At 43.3% G+C, this 16636-nt stretch overlaps 1 protein-coding gene across 1 annotated transcript in view; it reads right to left on the reverse strand.

Annotated features, from left to right (window-relative positions):
- The window catches only part of UGCG (UDP-glucose ceramide glucosyltransferase), a 34665-nt gene extending 21926 nt beyond the window's left edge, over positions 1–12739 (reverse strand). The window contains exon 1 of the mRNA XM_058823979.1: positions 12518–12739. Within this exon, the coding sequence (XP_058679962.1) occupies positions 12518–12615 (98 nt within the window). The 5' untranslated portion in view covers positions 12616–12739. The remainder of the gene's footprint in view (positions 1–12517) is intronic.
- Positions 12740–16636: the final 3897 nt, after the last annotated feature.

Genomic DNA, 16636 nt, shown 5'->3' on the forward strand with positions numbered 1-16636 from the left:
AAATAGCAGTTTATTCCCTGATTTTGTTTTCCCACACCCTCAGCCCACTTGCGGCTATAAAACAGGCAGCACCACAAGACAAATTGGACCAGCCTGCTGATCAAACAGGGAACTACCCCACAGAAAAAACTCGCTTGCTGATCTGAGTCACCACATAGCCGCACACTCACTAGAAGCAGATTAGAATGGCAGAAATGTTTAGAAAGGCACAACAGAAGGAAGGGATTTGGATTATCCCCTGGTGCATCAAATAAAGATTTACTAAGGCATAGAAACAGAAATGTTTTTGGAAACCCTTGCAACAAGTACTGTGCAAGTTTAGAGAACTGCTGCATCCAACACAATTCATGTTTTGTTTATGAAAGTATCTCCAGGGGATGGCCATAACTCTGGGCCAGAAAAACCAACCACAGAAGACAGCTTTTAGTACAGGATCAACCCATCAATGTTTGGGAGCTTCTAAAACACAAGGCTTTAGAAAAATTTTATTTTGAGACTACTCAATTTGGTTTTCTGACTTTTATTTTGAAAATCTGTTAAGATTAAACTAGCTCAGCCTCAATTATTTCATAAGGCACAAGTTTAAATGACAACATGATTTGCTAAACATTACATAATGTGCATCCTACAGACCCCAGGCTGCTCCTTTTGTGCAGCTTTTTCCAGTTTTTTCTCCCTCAAAACTTCCAAAATAATTAACTGCCAGCAGCAGAATTATGTTAAGAGCTCATCAGAAACTATATTAACAACCATACTGCAGGGTACCAGGCCAACATTTTTTCTTTATTTCCAGCGTATGACAGTCTGATTTTTATTTCATTAACTCAGCAACAAATGTTTCCAGAGTACAAAACAGCATACTGCTGGAAAAAGACACTAAAACACCAATTCACACAAGTTTGAACACACAGTCTGGGACCACATTACCCACAGCTGGGATAATAAAAAAGCTGTACATCTTGTCTGCACTACACAATTGTCAGTGAGAGGGTGACTGCCCTCGTGCTGCAAATACCTTGGAAAGATTGAATAAGTCTCCCGTATGAAATATCAGAAACTAAAGGAAGCAATTACATAAAAACAAAAATGCTTTGAAAGAAAATGTTAAGCTAAAATAACACTTCTACACTCAACATGATGTTTGACTGCATTTCAGAAGGGTAATTTTTTTTTTACATTTCTGACAGTACAAACCTGAAAAACTAACTTCACAAATTTTATGTCTTATGTCTACAAAAAACCCACAATACTTGGTTTGTACTGCCAAAAAATTTACTGCCCTCACCACTACACAATCTGCACAAAAGCATCTTCTCAGAAATGTAGGCACAAAACACATATGTATTATCTCTTAAAAATGTTTAAAAGGAAGTGTGAAGTAACAATTTTGAACTCAATTTTGATCCAATTTTTAACTCCAAGCATTTCAATATAAAACATGGGATATTTGCTCTGTAACAGCCCAGTACATGAACCAATACCTGGTTTTCATCAGCTTGAATATTTTAACAATGTATGCATATGACCAGACAAGTGACACTTCTGCTTCATAAAATAAGGTGCAGCATACTACCCATTATTAAACCAAAGCAGCAGTCATCTGGGAAATCACTACAACATGGGCAAATTGAATCAAGATCAAGGCAAGTGCTTAACAAGAATAGGACAGCTGCAAACAGAAAAGTGAATGGTTAGCTTCATTTACAGATACCTCGTCGTGGACTAAATCCAAGATGAGCCCTATCAACAGAGGGGAAAGAAAACAAAACAATCTTTAGTTTACAAAGTGGTACTTCTAAGACTGGAACGCAAGTGGTCAAAACCTGACCAGATCAGCTACCAGCACAAATGAGCAAAGATAGGTTGTTAGTTATCCTGATCCTTTAATGAAAAAAGGCTGGTCACTAGAAGCACCCGAAGTTCAAAAAACTCTCATGAGAAACAAAACAATTCCTCAGGAAAGTAGCACTGGCAAGAAAGTCCTAATCTTTCACTTAGCACAATGCATCCCATCAGCTTTCTAACTTACAAGTTTATACTTGTAAGAATGTTTTTTACCTTAGTTGTCCAAAGGATAGTATAAGACTTTCTTTATACATGCTGTAACTGAAATAATTCAATTCAGGGTATGAATTCACCCAGACTACTTATGAAAAGATATAGTCTTCAACATGTACCTCACCACCTACTATTAAAAGTAAAGTATACAAGAAAATGCAAAACAAGTCACCTTGCAATTAGCAAAATGAAATTCTTTTTGGTCTATAGGAAAACATCTCTCACAATAAAGTAATCAATAATTTATTTTAAACAGTAGTATTCAGTAAAATGTAAAACCAATATTAAATGTGTCAAAATTATGGTATTTTATTTCAGTTAAAAAGCAATTTTAAAATCCTAATGAATTGTGACACCACTATTTACCATTACACCATTCTCAGGGGGTGATGGACAGAAATACTGAAGGGTGCTCTAGTAAACCAGTAAAACTAGTTATATGCTCAACATGTCATAGAGCAGCTAGAACAGAATTTTTAGATTCCAATTTTTAGAGTAATTTATCATCTATCATTCTACTCATCCACCTTAATCAACATTTGTTCTTTTATGGAAACAGTTCATGTAAAATATCAACTTCTTTAAAATCTTTGTATCCTGATAAAAGCTGACCAAAAGACACTTTTCCCCGTGCCACTATTCAGCTTCTTCCACTCCAGCTCACATAAAAAGCGGGATTTTTTTTGCCCTATAAGAGCTCCACTAACCCAACCCATTTAATTTCCGTATTACATCCTCCAAATCTTAGAGCTTTCTATCTTCCCCTTCCACACAAACCACTCCAAGAGATGTGACAAGTGGGCTTTAAAATCAAAATGCATCTATTGTACTATCTACCCTCTTCTCAATGTAAGTACACCATCCACTACTGCCATGATTCCTTTCCTTTAAATGAACACTAGACAGTCTTTAGGCTTACGTTTCTTGCATTCTAGTAAATCATTCAGGGCCACTAATACCTTAATGTTTACCCCAAATAGTCTGTCTCATCCTCCTGACTCCCCTATTAAAGAATTGGCCTGCCTTAATTGCCTTCCACATTATTGGTTTTCTCCCACACTGTTACCACTCTCAGATTTCTGGTCCTGCACTGTTTTGCTTTCCCTGTTTATCAAGCCTGTAATACAGAAGCTCATCCAACCACAATCTTAGTATATAAAAAAAACACCTTCTGTTTTTTTTAAATATTACTTCCCCTAAGGATTATCTAAATTTAAGCCTTATGATTACATGGTATCAGGTAAATTTCAGCTTGTTTAAAACAAGAACACACAAAACTTACAGCTCCACACAACCTTTCTTAGTTTATTGCTCTGTAATGGTCCAAACAGCTGCCTCAGTGTCATCTTTCACACACAAAAAAAAAAAAATCACCATTTAGCAGAGGTTGGTAGGCACCTCTGGAGGTCAGCTATCCAAATGCCTGGCTCAAAGTGGGGTAACTAGATTAGGTTGATAAGGATCAGCCAGTTTTTCCTGTCTCCAAGGACAGAGCTTCCACAAACTCTCCAGAATGCCTGTTTCAACATTCAGCCATGAGTGTCCTCTTTGCTTTAAAATTACAGTCTTTCACTTGAATTTGTCCTCGTTGCTTTTCATCTTGTCACACAGCACCACTGAGATGAGTCCTGGACCTCACACCCTTCACTCCCCCAAATAATCAGGTACTCTCACACATTAACGGGATCCCTCCAAGCCTTCTCCAGGCAGATTTCCAGCTCTCAGTGCCTCCCTGAGTGAAGGATGCTGCAGTCCCACCATCATCCCTGTAGCACTAAGCCATGCTCCAGCATACCCATGACTCATACTGTGAGAGAGACCAAAACTGTGCTCTGCACTCCAGGCAGCCTTTCTGGTGCTGTGTAGAACAGAAGGATCACTTTCCTCAACCTGCTAACAGTGCAGCAATGGCTTTCTCCACCAAAAGAATGTCACTGCTCACAATCAAACTGCTGTTTGGTAGGCTGATTGGCACAAATCAGCAATCCCATGTCCTTCTCTGCCAAGCTGTTTTCAAGCCTCTCAGTGCCTAGCCTGTGCTGATGCATGGAGTTATTTCTGCCAGGTGCAGGACATGGCATTTTCCCGGCTTGAGCTTCATAAGCTTCCTGTCAGAGCATTTCTCCAGCCAGTCTGGGTCTCTCTGAACTCATCTGGTGTATTAGCCACTCTCTCCAGTTCTGTACCATCAGCAAACTTGATGATCATGTCACATAGTCCACGTCAGTAATGATGACAAATGGCCCCACCAATCATTGACACCTGATCATTTTGTGCATCTCGAACTTAACATTCCTTCAATAGTTTCCATCTTCTATCACAAGCTATTATTATCATATCAATGCAACATGTATACAGCAAACTATGAAAATTTGTTTCCACTTCAAGCAAGAGGTGGAACTTAACCTAAAACTGGTATTTCCCACCTAAAGCACTCCACTTTCCTTCAGTGTTGAAAAAAATGGCTTTCACCTCTAAGTTGTTAGAGATTGTCCCACTCTGCCCTGCACTGGTACAGCTTCCCCTCAAGTCCTGTGTGCAGTTTTGGGCACAACAATACAAAAAAAACCCATATAAAGCTATTAGAGATCATCCAAAGGAGGGCAACAAAGATGAAGGGTCTGGAGGGGAAGCTCTGTGGGGAGTGGCTGAGGTGACTTGGTCTGTTCAGCCTGGAGGAGACTGAGGGCAGACCTCACTGCAGTTACAGCTTCCTTGTGAGGGGAAAATGAGGGGCAGACACTGATCTCTCTTCAGTGGTGACAGTGACAGGACCTGAGGAAATGGCATGAAGGTCAAGGAAGGTTCAGGCTGGATATTAGAAAAAGGCTCCTCTGCAAGGACATGGTCAAAGCATTGAGTCTGCCGGAGCTAAAGAAGTGCTTGCACAACACTCTCAGGCATGTAGCTGTGACTCTCAAAGCTGGTCCTGCACAAGAAGAGCTAAATTTCTATGATCCTTGTGGGTCTCTTCCAACTCAGGATATTCTGTTTATTCTGACTTCTGTGTTTCCATACCCTATGAATTTCTTGTGTTCCTGCCAGTAACTGTACTTGACTTCCAATCTTTGCATTGCTATCTCTCAGATTTGGCTTGCTACAATGTTGTTATCCACTTGTTGAAAACCCATACAACATGAAGTTTTATGGATGTAACACTTGCCACAAACACCTTGGGATTTCTGTATAAAGTAGGGCTCATCATCAATGCACAGATTATGGGAGATAAGGGTTACTCAAAGAAAAATCAGGAAGATGAAATGTCACCTGATATCAAACATAAGCCTCAGATAACTTTCCAACTTTTCCTGCCTCTCCAATGTCCCAGTTTATGGTCAAACACTTAAGTATGTCTTTTGCTTGCTTTTAACCCTCAAATAATTTTTGCAAAAAGACACTGCTAATCAGATAATGAATTTGCTTCATTCCCTGTTCCATCCATACAAGATCACAGACAACAATCTGTTTGTTGTTAGAGTCACCAACACACTGCATCATCCTTGTCATCAGCTACATAACTGGAAAAACTATGTACCTTGAGGAAGATAACCTGCATAAGACATTTAAGCACAAGTTGCTCAAGTTGAATAAAATTTCATTTAAGCCACATACCCAAAAACAGAAACGGCATTCTGCATGTGCTAGACATATTCCAGCCACTTCCTGGATAAGCTCCAGTACAATCACACTTTGCAGTTTTCCAAGTTTGGTTATCATCAGGAGGCAAGGGTACCTCTCACCAGCTACCAGGAGTAGCTGGATTACCTCCATCAGAGTCTATCAAAGTGTTCGTTCACTTATGTTACTTGATAGTAACAGGAGAGTTCTCTAAACACTGCCTTTTAAATTAGATTTACACTACAACTTACCTAGTTCTTATCTGCAACAAGATGTGTCTGCAGCAGTTCCACAAATCAAAGAAAATGCAACTCGATCATGGCTAATTGTGTAACTAGTGCTGCTCTTAACAGCTATCTCACCCAGTCTATTGCCAGACAATGGAAAATACAAGAAAGTTTAAAAGAGGAGACAGTCCCACCAACACACAAAAAGTTGAAAGTGAGATGACAATGAGAAGCAGAGAGATTAGAGGATAAACCTTGACACAAATTACAGACTGAGCAGCAAGAGATGGTCAAAGAGTAAAAAGAAAGGTTGACAAGACAAACAGGGCCAAGAGAAACAAATTATTTTTTTCTTAAGAATTAAGTATCACAATTACTATGCAATGAGGAATTATTAACCAAAGTATTTTAACTTCACATTTAAAAAAAAAGCAGCAGTTAAACATCAGCTACGTGGAGGTTCTTGCTTAGGTTTGGAAGCCATGTTTAAGCCTTTCAATGTTGCAGAAGTACCTCAGGAAACTCGAGCTTTATGCATCTGTGCAAACTGAATATCCTCCTAGTGTCCATACACACAATAAGGCTATTGATTACTTTTAGTTACGTCTGGGTTTTTTATTATCTGTATATGTTTCTGAAAAGTCTTGATTTTTACTCAGCAGACAAGGCCCGGTTACACCCAAAATGCCACATAAATGCAGAATTCATTATTTCTCCATTGACTACTGTAACTAAAAGCTTTTTAAAATAATTTGTCTAAAACCAGCAGTATGTTTATCAATTAAGTGTCATGCACTACCCTTCCCGCTTACACCTACGAACCAAGAAAATGAGCAACCTCAATATCAACTGACTGTGGCTGCCTAAAAGTGATTTCCATTAAGTGCTGTAATTAGAATTGCCACTGACAAGTGGGACAAGAACAATGAAGACTCAAAGCCAGAGCATGACTTCACATTAGTTCAGGTTTTTTTACCAGATAAATAAAGACAAAAAGATAAATAGCTTTAGAGAGTTGACAAACATGTAACATCTTTAATATCATTAGTGAGGACCCAGACAATGGGATCAAGTGCACAGTATGTTCACAATGACACTAAAGAGGCCAGAGTGTTGATTTGCTGGAGGGCAGGAAGACTCTGGAGAGGGATCTGGATCAATAGGCCAGGATCAATTGTGAGGTGGTGTTCCACCAAGGTGGAAATAGTGGGGGGTGTGAGTGAGCTGCTGTGGGTGCTTAATTTCTACTGGGCTTAAGGCACAGCAGTGATTCAGTAAGGTGAACTGCTGGGTCGTGCTCAGGAGTCAGACAACCCCATGCAGGGCTACATGCTGAGGGCAGAGTAGCTGGAAAGCTAACCAGCAGAAAGGGTCTGGGAGGTCCTGATCAACACCTGCCTGCACATGAGCCAGACACGTGTCCAGGAGGCCAAGAAAGCCCATGGAATCCTGGCTTATATCAGAAATAGTGTGGTCAGCAGGACCAGGGCAGTGACTGTCCCTCTTGGCACCGGTGAGGCCACACCTTGTACCCTGTGTTCAGTTTGGGGCCTCCCACAAGGAAGACACTGAGGCGCTGGAGCTTGTCTAGAGACAGGCAACAAAGCCAAAGAAGGGTCTAGAGAGTAAGTCCTGTGAGAAGCAGCTGAGGGAGCAGGGGTTGTTCAGACTGGAGAAGAGGAGGCTCAGGGACATCTTATTGCTCTCTACAACTCTGAAAGGAGGGTGTAGCCAGGTGGGGGTTGATGTCTTCTAGGCAACTACTGACAGGACAGGTGGACATGGCCTTAGGCTTTGTCAGAGGGAGTTCAGGTTGGATATCAGGAAGAATTTCTTCACAGAAAGGGCTGTCAAGCATTGGAATGGACTGCCCAGGGAGGTTGCAGAGTCACCTTTCCCAGGGATATTCAAGAAATGGACATAGCACTTGATGTGAAGACTTAATTGATGAGATGGTGATCAGTCAAAAATTGGAATCAATGATCTTGAAGGTCTTTTCTAACCCAGATGTTTCTGCGTTTCAAACCCATTCAAAGTAGAGGAAAGAGGTGGCAAGAACCAGATTTCGCAAATACAGAATGGAAGAATATTCCTTAGATATTCAAAGCCTACAGCTTTGAATGCAAGTACAGTATAAACCAATGCAGAATAAATATTGTCTTGATTTTAATCTCAACAACTGCTGAAAGCATTTCAATACAAAAAATTACTTTCTTGAATAACTCCATTTACCTGCTTAAGTAACACATTCTAAATGCTTTACTAAATCAAACTTCCTAAATACCAATGGGAAACCACAGAAGGATGACTGTCTAGTCCATAACAGCTTTACTGACATGTTACAACATTATCTTAATACTCCAGTAGCACATATGGGACCTTCCAACTCACCAATAGAGCATGGCTACACACAGTGCAGACTGAGTACAAGCAGTACCTCAATGACTTCAAAAAATTAAATCAACAATCCTGTCTGTAAGGAGAAAACAGGAAGACTAATTACTTTCATTCTTCTTCTTTACTGCCTGTAATAGGAAAAATGTGTTATCCACTATGTCAAATATAATCTAATTCTATTTTAATACTGCATCTTCCAACATAAAAAGCAGTTTCTGTCCATAAGTGAAGATCCTTTCTATAAGACGGAGGGCACCAGTAACAGTGCCCAGCCACCAGCATTTTCAGCCATAACACCAGCAATCATCATTTATCTGGAGCCCTTTCCCCCTAAACACTCTCCAGCATTCAAAGCAAATACCACTGATCACCTCTTTCACCTTCCCTTCACAGGACTACCTTGCTTGCAGGAGCAGGCCATTCCTCCATGTGCAGCATCGTCAGACAACCTCCCAGCCATCCTCCCTCACACAGGGCAATGCTAACAAGTGGCACAGGCTCCAAAAGCACAGTGCCCTCTCCAGCCATCGGCTACATCCCATCACCTACTGTTTCCCAGCACCACCAGAGATGCTGCAAGGACAACTGCTTGGGATGGTGTCCCCCACTTCTTTGTTTTCACTTCAGAGGGCAGCTGTGTGGTCACACTATGGGAAGCTGTGGTCCTTTTTCCTCACACCTGCCAAATCACTGTAACCAGGGCAGCTCCTCCACAACTGCCTGTGAACCCAGAACAGTCTGCAATTTGGTCACCTCAGTGCTACCAGCTGCTCACTTCCAAACACGGGACACTGTTTTGCTGAACTGAACTCTAAATATCCCCACTGCCATCAGCCCATTACTCTGTCAAAGACAGCTCCTGACTCTGGCCCTACTGAGATGGCAATTCCAGAGCCCTGTGGGAAGCAGACCAGAGGCCTCAGAGGCTGAGACTGGATCACCCCAGTTCTTACCCACTCCATCCACAACTGACAAGTTTTCCACCTGTTAACATACAATTTATACATGCACTTGTAATTCCCATTAGCAAAAAACACAACTCCTTTCAGATTTCACACTACTGCAAATACTCTAGATGCAGGCCATACCAGGTCCAGCTGCTGCTTGCATTCCCCACCAATTACTGCCACAGGCAAAACTGCCTCAACTCAGACAATTCAATTTAAACTACTGGCAATCATCAGGCAACTAATTATCAATTTGGGTATTGAGGAAAAAAAGACAACCTAACTTTTAGGGAAGTACCTTTTGTCCTCCTTCCCCAGGCTCTGCTTCAGTAAGAAACATTTCCCCCTCACTCTTCTATCTGAACTGCTCATTTGCATGGTTCCTTACTCTCAGTCCCTCCCCAGACCTTCAGCAAGATGACATAGCAGGCAAGGGTCAGCACATAATGGTTTTTCTTCCATGCCTTACTTCTTACTCATTTTCTTCCACTGCTGGTTTTTCTTAAACTGTTACTCTGCTCTAGCAGGTGTGACTGCTCACGAGTGACTGCAGTACAGGTTGCAATCCCTTTGGCGGAGTCTGTGCCCCAATCTAGGCCTGCCACAGGCTCCAATCTCCGCAGGGGAGAGTCAACCATGGGGCTGCAGCCCCTCAAGGCATCTCTACAGCAGCATGGGTTGCCCACAGGTTACAGTCCCTTCATGACTGCCTTACCTGCAGCCCACAGTGCACTCAGAAGTGTCCCTGCTCCAGTACTGCCTCCACAGGAGGCAGTCCCATTGAGGGCATAACTCCTGTGGCTATGTACATTTTTGTCTGCCCAAAAGTGTACTCTTCCCTATTCTTTCTTCTCACATCTCTTAGCATGTCTCATCCTTCTGCCTCTTGTTCATCCTCTTGAACATCTTCCCCATTTATGTCTCCTGCCCATTTCAGTTGTCACTTATTTGTAAAAGAGTTCTGAGCAGTAGCACCACACATGCCCACTTGACAGTTGAGATTTAAGCATGTAATGGACCGTTTTATCATCTTTAAAGCAGAGCAATCAGCCATGCCCAAAGCAGTCTCTTCGCCCACTAAGCACCCTTTCTGCTCCCCAGTGAAACCCTGCCATTTGGTTATATACCATATATATACACCATACAGGTATTTTTCAAGAAAGAAATTAATTATCCAAGTGAATATAAGATCTAAGGATAACTGAACATCAGTAGAAGAAAATAAAACTAATTAGAGCTTATTAGTGACTTCACATTTAAAAAAACAAACACCCCCCCCAAAAAAAAACCTAACAAAAAACCAACAACAAAACCACAAAAGGAAAAAAAAAAAAAAAAGAAGCAGAAGCAAATCTTTGGTATCCATAAGTTCAATTCAGAAAGTGTGGATTGCATGAGTAAAGAGTGAAGTGGATTGAGAACTGGCTGAACAGCAAATCCCAGAGTCACAATCAGTGGCACAGGCTCTGGTTGGAGACTTGTGTCTCTGTTGGAGACATGATGACCCCCAAGGTCCAATAGTGGGCCCAGTCTTGCTTAATTTATCCATCAATGACTTGGATGAAGGGCAGAGGCCTCCTCAGCAATTTCACTGACAACACAGAGCTGGGAGCAGTGGCCGATAGCCCAGAGGGCTGTGCAGCCCTTCAGAGGGACCTCAGCAGCCTGGAGAGATGGGCACAGAGGAACCGTCTGAAATTCAGCCAAGGCAAGTGCAGGGTCCTGCAGCTGGGGAGGAACAACCCCAGGCACCAGCACAGCCTGGGGGTGACCTGCTGGGAAGCAGCTCTGTGGAGAAGGAGCTGGGGGTCCTGGTGGACAGCAAGCTCTCCATGAGGCAGCAGTGGCCTGGTGGCCAGGAAGGCCGGTGACATCCTGGGCTGCATCATGAAGAGCAGTGCCAGCAGGCTGAGGCAGGTGACCCTGCCCCTCTACTCAGCCCTGGTGCAGCCTCACCTGGAATGCTGGGCTCCTCAGTACAAGAGACAACAGAGAGTGTCCAGCAGAGAACGCTGAAGATGATTAAGGGACTGGAGCATCCCTCATATAAGGAAAGGCTGAGGGAGCTGGGGCTGTTCAATGTTGAAAATAGATGACTGAAAGGGGACCCAATCAGTGTCTATGAGTATCTGAAGAGAGCGTGCCAAGAGGATGGAGCCAGGCCCTTCTCAGTGGTACCAAGCAATAGGACAAGAGGCAGAAATCGTGCACAGGAAGTTCCACCTATTAGAAAGGGCTTCTTTATTGTGCAGGTGACTGAGCACTGGAACAGGCTGCCCAGAGAGTTTGTGGATTCTCCCCCACTGGAGATATTCAAGAATCATCTGGACAGAGTCCTGTCCTATGTGCTTTAGGATTAACAGATTATCCACTGTGGTCTTTTCCAACCTGACCCATTCTGTGAGCTTTGCTTTCAGTACGGGCTGAAGCTTATCACAGGTACCTATCAGATGCAGTAGAGCATCAAGAAAGGAGAACAGATAAGCACAAAGAAAGCAAACAGAAATTCAGGTATTTTCTAATCCTAGTAGTGATGCAAGAATGGCCTTTTACTTAAGAGAGCAAAACAACTATCTACAAAGAGATGCATTCTTAATCCTTTCCCTACATACCTATAGAAAATTCCTCTGCCAGGTTCTATCTGCTTTGTCAGTCCCTAAAATGCAAACACTGCTCACAAACTCTAAAGGCATTTTCAGTTGGATTATCCAAGAAGGATCTGACTCACTACATACACTTGTTTTACTAGCACTATCGTTATTTCTCAATACAAAAAAGAAGTGTGCTTATGGCTGGCACAGAGTACTGTGCTCTTTCAGTTGTTCCACCGTACAGCCTTTGCAGTCAAACATCATACATTTTGTAAGTCCTGTGTACCCTGGTCACCCACTACCACAGGGAAAGGACACTTTACAAGTGTATACCAGAACACAACAAACACTAAGCCTTCCCCAGCAGCACTGAGGGCTACGGAGCAAAGATCACCGCACAGACCAAGAGGCAGAAAATCAGAGGACGGTTTCTAGCCGAAGACCGACGGCCGGGACACAGCCGTGCCCTAAGCACGGCCAGCCTGAGCCCTGGGTGTCTCGGCGAGGTCTGCGGGGACCACACCGCAGGCAGGCAGGCGGGTGCCCGGCTGACACCCGGGGCAGGGGAGCCGCCAGCCCGGGGCGGAGGCGGCGCGGCGGACGGGGCCCGCTCCCCGGGCGCGATGGCCGGTGGGTGACGGAACAACGCCAGCGCCATCCCCCGCACCCCAGCGCTTACGTGTAGATGATGGACATGAAGTGCATGAGCCAGAGCACGACGAAGAGGATGAGCCCGAAGATGGCGAGTCCCTCCGAGGCTAGGGCCAGCACCGCCATCCCCGGGGGGCGCGGCGGCGGCCCAGGCAGGAGCCGGCGGCGGAGCGGAACGAGGCGGGGGCGCGGGCGGCCTGGGGGCGGCGGTTGCTGCGGGCGGGCTCTGGGGCGGCTCCGGGGGCGCCGCTGCTGCTCCGCACCGGCCTGCGCGCGGCAGCCACTAGCGCACCGAGAGCCGCCGCCGCCGCCTTTCTGTCAGCGCAGGAGGCGGGGCGGGCGGGCACATCCGTTACCGGCCCGGCCCCCGCCCGCCGCCGCCGCCTGACCTTGGGTCCGTCCCCCTCGGGCCGCCGAGGGAGGTGCGGGGCCGCGGCCGCAGGCGAAGGGCGGCGGTGCCTCGCCCCGCCCGCTCCGGCCGCCGGGGAGGGGTGCGGGCGCGGCGGAGGCGCTGGTTCCGTATCGTCCAACTTTGGTGTTGGCCGCTGAGGAGACGGTAGCCCTTTGTGCACAGAGCCGGGGATCGGGGGCAGACGGATATTGTCGGTGTTGCCGAGCATCTCTGAGCAGAGGCTGTGGGAGCTGGAGCTGTTCAGTCTGGAAAAGACAAGACTGAGAGGGAATCTCATTAATGGATATAAGTATCTTAAAAGGGAGTGCCGACACCAAGGTGCCAGAGTCTTTTCAGCGAGGCCCAGTGACAGGACAGGGAACAGTGGCCATAAACTAAATCAGAAGTTTCACCAAGAAGTTCATCTCAACGTGAGAAAGAACTTCTTTACACAGGTAGAGCACTGGAACAGGCTATGCAAGGAGGTCATGGAGTCTCCTTGTCCCAAGACATTCTAAACCCACCTCCACTTGTTCCTGGTTCACCTGTTCTAGGTGACCCTTGGTGACTTGGCAGAAGTGTTGGATGGGATGATCTCCAGAGGTGTTTTCCAAAACAAACTGCTCTCTGATTCTGAGATCTAGTACAGCGGGGCTGATACAGGGCTGCATGGCCTTTGTTGTTTTTCTTTATTGCTTTTGAGTCCAAACACTTTGGTGATGTTGAATGCTGCAGGACGGGATTGCTATTTCTAGCATAGGTGTGCACCTGTGAGTGGCTGGCAGCGCTGAGCTCTGTGAGTCAGAGCAGCTGCTCCAAGGACTGGGGCAATTCATCAGTCATACTGCCATCTGTGGAGCCCAAGCAGTGCTAATACAACCTGGTGACTACCAGCCTTGGCTACGTTTGAGTTAGCATCCAGTTAATGAAAGAGTCAGTTGCTCACTCCTAATCCTCTGAGCCAGCTATTCTTGCCTTTATTTCATTACTGTGTTAGTGGCAATTACTATTACTATGATGTGGCTCCATTTCTGAGGGGGTTCATATGCAGAAACCTCCCAACACTTCTGCTTACTTTTACAGTTCAGCATTTTTGATCTGGGGTCAGAAATATAAAATTATCCTTTTTTTTCTTTTTTTTCCTTTTTTTGCTTATTGTGTAATAGGCAAACATGCATTGAATTAACTGTTTTAAATTTAACTCCATTAATCTGGGGTATGCTGTGGGAAGATAAAATGACTTGACTGGCTGTTCCTTGACTATACTGAGCTTGCCAGAATAAGCATAGCCTTACATAAGACACTATGTTTACCTGTGCATGAGAAAGTATACTTTTTCTCAGGAGTCTTCACCACTAACACAAGCTGAACATTGCAATGTATGTATGTTCTCTATTTTTTTTTTCCTCCACAGCTCTCTCTTATTAATGTAGGTTCAGGAGTGTTCATAAACTCTGCTAAGAACTCACTTGTGGTTTTGAAAAGTATTATAGCCACCACAATAACTGTAGAAAGAATTTGGTTTCAAGTTAGCTCTAGTTGTATGAGAGAAGTTAAGATATAGTAATTTAAAGGCAACTTAAAAAGGCATCTCATCTGGTGTGGAATTGACCAAATTATAATTTAAAACTAAAAGTGAAAAGCTACTAGTAACTGGTAAGAACAGGTGAGGTATCAGTCCATTCTAGTGTGAACACTGCCTGTATAGTCTGTAGTTCCTGGTTAATGCTAGTTTCCACATAAATAAATCATGGGGCCAGCAACATGCCTTTTCACTGGCTTCAGTGATTTCTTATTGTAACTTCCTTAAAAATAGCTTTTCAAATAAAACAAATTACCTTAATTTTCAAATTCCCCTATTGTGTTTGTGTGTCATTTGTAACTGCAAGTGGCAGGTTTTTTCCTATTTGTTCCTTCATTTAGAGTCTAATGATCACATTTATATTAATTTAAGATTGCCTCAATGAGCTTTATAGGCAATTTTTAGCCATGATTTGAATTGCCATGCTCAATGTTGGCACAGTCACAAAACTAGCTGAGTCAGATAATTGTTGGAATATAGCTCATATAACCCTTACCTGGTTGGCTTGCATCTCTCTTCTAAGGCAGAAACAGACTGTGCACAAGGTTCTCTTGGCTTAAAATATGACAGTACAGGGAATTGAAGAAGATTGAGGGCCTGTCTCCAGTAATCAGTAAAGCAAATAACCAGAGTTTACTAAACTGAAGCAGTAAAGCTTATTTTTTTTTGTCCTAGAAAGTGTTTGCCTGGGAGATTAGATTGAGTGGCTGCTTATTGTGCAACAGGTAGGATCAATGACTCCATGCAAACAAACTTTGCTGAGGATTCTTCATAAATAAAATGAGTAGAGGTACTGACTCCTGTACTTCAGCTGGCCATACTGATGAATGAGCAGTCCTCAAGCAGTGTTCCATGAGGAAACACCAAGGTAGTACAAATAATTTTGTCTAGACAAGGATCCACCTTTCTGTCATCCTTTCTGGGATGTCATTCTACCCTCTGGTTGTATGGGGAGAAAGAACTCTCTCATGAGGTGTTTAAGGTAAAAAGCTGCAGCACGCAATGTTCAAGTTGATGTAAGGTTTAAAAGCAGAATCTTCAGCATACTTTCAGAATTGTAATGGAGGAAAATCAGTTATAGTAAAGCCTTCAACCTGAGCAATTTCTCTAGTAAAATTTGCTGCCACATGGATTCTTTCGGCAGGTAAATTAAGATTAGTGGGGGAGCAAAGAGTAAAGATTTCCTGAAGCATGGGGCCACCTGGAGTTGTGACGGTTCAGTAGTAAGGGACATGTACTTGGTCTCCCCGCTGTAAGCATGGAAGGCAGCAATTCACAGAGAGCAGTGTTCTTCAAGCAGGACAAATCTGCCTACTCAGAGGTGCCTCATTATTCCTTGGGGCATGATACACCCTGGTGCTTAATCAAGTGCTTGGGACTTAATGCAAATGTGTACTATGTTTAAAATAAAAACAAAAATTAGCCCTCCCATATCCTATAAAGCTGCTGTTCTTGGTTCATTCATCATTTTGCCAACATATTGATTGATTTTAACAGCATTTGAGTGTAGTTTTTTGCAGATTGAGATTAATTTAATACAAATCTTCATAATAAAAATCTTAGATGGCCTAGATATGAGACTTGTTCCCACAACAAAAATGATGCAATAGAAACATGTAATCTTGAACTGATAAAAAGGGATAAATATAATTAGTTAACAAAGGAACAATAGTGGATTAACCTGTAGTGATACTGGTATTAATGCTGAGAAGGCTGTGGAAACCAAAACCACTAAAGTTTTTCTTACTGGTATACCTATGAAAGATTTTAACCCTATACAGACCTCCCAATTTTCTTCTCAACCATCAGTTTCTGTTGAAAACCATTGCTTACATGCAAAAAAAAACATAAGCTTTGGAGAAAGAAAATTGATCTGAGTCTCCATCCTCAGATGGCAAGACAGCTTGTCATCTGGATTTCAGTTAAAATTGTATTTAAAATCTGCTGAAATGCTATTTCAGAATTTTTATTAGTGTTTCAAGTACACTTTCTCCTGTTCACTTTACTATTACTGTTTCCATTTAGAATGGTACACTGAGGTTCTGGGTAATAGAAGGCAAGAATAAATTAGCTTTCTCTTGCTTATGTGTCATCTCCTTATGAAAATATAAAATAAGGGGACAGACAGTGGAAGTTTTCTCTTTGCTTAATGATTTGATCCATTTATGCATCTG

This window comes from Ammospiza caudacuta, chromosome Z (assembly GCF_027887145.1).
Source record: "Ammospiza caudacuta isolate bAmmCau1 chromosome Z, bAmmCau1.pri, whole genome shotgun sequence".
NCBI lineage: Eukaryota > Metazoa > Chordata > Aves > Passeriformes > Passerellidae > Ammospiza > Ammospiza caudacuta.